The following is a 3,158-nucleotide window of genomic DNA, read 5'->3' as shown; positions in this document are numbered from 1 at the left end:
CTGATGTGTTCAAAAAGTGGTTTACTCATTTCAAGGTAATAAACAATAATAAATAGTATTGACTGGCTGATGCTTGCTTTTCGTGTCTATATTCGTTCCATACTGATGTATTCAAAATTGAATGAGACAAAAACAATCAAACCTTATCCCAATAAGTACAGTCAGCTGCATGGATCAAATTATGACGTGACGTTCTTATCCAAAACTATAAGTGAAGGGCCTTAAAAAGAGTTGGTGGTGTCTATATATTACAATAGCTGAATAGCTATCCCTAATTCATGAACAAAAACATGTCACCCCTTCTTCTTTTACCCTTTGCTCTCTTGCTATTCTTCTTGTTCAAAAAACACAAAACATCTAAGAAATCAACAACTCTTCCACCAGGTCCTAAAGGCCTTCCTTTCATTGGAAACTTACACCAACTTGATAGTTCAGTTCTTGGTTTAAATTTCTATGAACTCTCAAAGAAATATGGCCCTATAATCTCCCTTAAACTTGGTTCAAAGCAAACAGTCGTTGTTTCATCAGCAAAAATGGCCAAAGAAGTAATGAAAACACATGATATCGAATTCTGTAACCGACCCTCGCTAATCAGCCATATGAAAATATCATATAATGGATTAGATCAAATATTTGCACCATATGGAGAATATTGGAGACACACAAAAAAACTTTCCTTTATTCAATTTCTTAGTGTCAAAAGAGTCTCAATGTATTACTCAGTTAGAAAATATGAGGTGACACAAATGATCAAGAAGATATCAGAACATGCTTCTTCCAACAAAGTTATGAACATGCAGGAACTTCTTACTTGTCTTACAAGTACTATAGTTTGTAAGACCGCCTTCGGCAGAAGGTATGAAGGGGAAGGAATTGAGCGTAGCATGTTTCAAGGTTTGCATAAAGAAGTTCAGGACTTGCTGATTTCGTTCTTTTACGTGGATTATTTGCCTTTTGTTGGAGGGATTGTTGATAAGCTCACCGGAAAGATGAGTCGCCTTGAGAAAACGTTCAAGGTTTCAGATGAACTTTATCAAAGTATTGTTGATGAACATCTTGATCCAGAAAGGAAGAAGTTGCCTCCACATGAGGATGATGTTATTGATGCCTTGATTGAACTGAAGAATGATCCTTACTGCTCAATGGATCTCACTGCAGAACACATCAAACCCTTGATCATGGTTAATTTTTTTTTTATATTTTTATTCTTCACTCTTGTTAAGCCTTCATCTTGGTTCAATTTCAAAAATTTTATTTTTGCAAAACAGTTCATGAAACATATTGAACTTTTCCAATATTGCAGAATATGTCGTTTGCTGTGACAGAAACAATTGCGGCAGCGGTAGTCTGGGCTATGACAGCACTAATGAAGAATCCAAGAGTGATGCAGAAAGTACAAGAAGAGATTCGAAAAGCATATGAAGGGAAGGGTTTTATAGAGGAAGAAGATGTCCAAAAGCTTCCATATTTCAAGGCCGTTATAAAAGAATCAATGAGATTGTACCCAATTTTGCCTATCCTTTTACCAAGAGAAACAATGAAAAACTGCAACATTGCAGGGTACGACATTCCAGACAAGACATTGGTGTACGTGAATGCATTTGCGATCCATAGAGACCCAGAAGCATGGAAGGATCCAGAAGAGTTTTATCCAGAGAGATTCATAGGCAGTGATATAGATTTAAAAGGACAAGATTTTGAGCTGATTCCGTTTGGTTCTGGACGAAGAATTTGCCCCGGCTTAAACATGGCTATTTCAACCATAGACCTTGTACTTTCTAATCTTCTCTATTCATTTGATTGGGAAATGCCTGAAGGAGCTAAGAGGGAAGACATAGACACTCATGGTCAAGCAGGACTTATTCAACACAAGAAAAATCCTCTCTGTCTTGTTGCTAAGAAGCGAATTGAATGCGCGTGATCTTGAACTTGCATGTTATAGTTAAGTGAGTCTTCATGTTTAATATTATAATAAAAGACTATAACCTTGTATTATATGTTCAGAGAAATAAAAATCATCTTTCTGTTTAGATTGTTCCTTTGTAATTCAGGGGTGTGGTAAATAGGATGAGTTTGATCTGATATGTCGCGTTGTATGAAGTCTGAGAGTCGAGAAATGGTGAAGAACAATAAGGTTTTATCCTATAAATGACCTTGTTCTATGAATGATGTGTTGATTTTGAATGTTATTTTACAAAGTAGTTCCCTTTGATTTCAGCTGTTGTTTTTCTTTCTTGTATCTCTATAGATTTTCCTTCTTTCAATAAAGTTGTATTAAATCAGTCTCTCAGGTTTTGATGATTTGAAAGAGAAACCGTAAACTTTCATAATTGCTTTAAATTGAGAACAAATATTCACATTATGAAGTAAACAACTAAGTGACTAGAATAAGTCGATGGCTATCCAATAATTTGCCGATGTTGCTCTTTACTCCTGTATGCCCGCAATTCTGCAAAAACATAATACTCAAATTGAATTTTGGAAATTGTTACCATGTTCTACACACAAAAGCCAAGCCTATGGGGGCATCTGTGTTAGTCAAGAAAACAGTTCGGTTCGCAAAGGTAACATCTCTGTTCTATAAAAGCTGCTGGGCTGTGGCCGATGTGTGGTCTGTTTTTGAGGCTTTTCGGGAGTGAGGTGGGGGTATGCTTGGTTCATGCAAGTATACTTCAGCCTCATTGCTTGATGCCATATTGGTTTTTGGGGTGGTTAGGTGTTCCGTATATATGCGGCATCTTGTTGTATTTATTTTTCGGTCTTTCTGCGAGTTTCTAGTGCGTCTTGCACATACTCGACGTGAATAAAATTTGCCATTTCAATTTAATTTTATCTTTTGCCATAGAAACAGCTTATGTAAGCTTATAGATAATCACTTATCATGACAAGCGCATGTGCTATAAGCTGCAAATAAGTGATTTTTTCAAACAGGGCTTAAATGATGGCTTCTTCTAAAAAAAGTTATGGATAAAAATGATGTCACTGGAGCCTATTGAAAACCCGACCAAAATGATGTCACTAGAGCAGTATTTTTCCTTATGTTATTGCACACTATCTCTAATTTAATCCATTCGATGAAATTCCATGTATCTGTCCGGAAAAGAACCAATATATGTTTCCCAATGAAAATAACTTGCTTTCGGAATATCAATTGAATT

The 3,158-nt window shown here is 36.0% G+C and overlaps 1 protein-coding gene across 1 annotated transcript; it reads left to right on the top strand.

Annotated features, from left to right (window-relative positions):
• Positions 1–273: 273 nt before the first annotated feature.
• LOC146923324 (6,7,8-trihydroxycoumarin synthase-like) lies at positions 274–2,217 on the top strand. Its single transcript, XM_085716084.1, has 2 exons — positions 274–1,181; positions 1,304–2,217. The coding sequence occupies exons 1-2, from the start codon at positions 279–281 to the stop codon at positions 1,919–1,921; spliced, it is 1,521 nt and encodes a 506-aa protein (XP_085572210.1). The 5' UTR covers positions 274–278; the 3' UTR covers positions 1,922–2,217.
• Positions 2,218–3,158: the final 941 nt, after the last annotated feature.

This window comes from Medicago sativa, chromosome 5 (genome assembly GCF_051527215.1).
Source record: "Medicago sativa cultivar Bolivia chromosome 5, Bolivia_mono, whole genome shotgun sequence".
Lineage (NCBI taxonomy): Eukaryota > Viridiplantae > Streptophyta > Magnoliopsida > Fabales > Fabaceae > Medicago > Medicago sativa.
The sequence above is the reverse complement of the archived record's forward strand: the minus strand, read 5'-3'. Positions and strand labels throughout refer to the sequence as shown.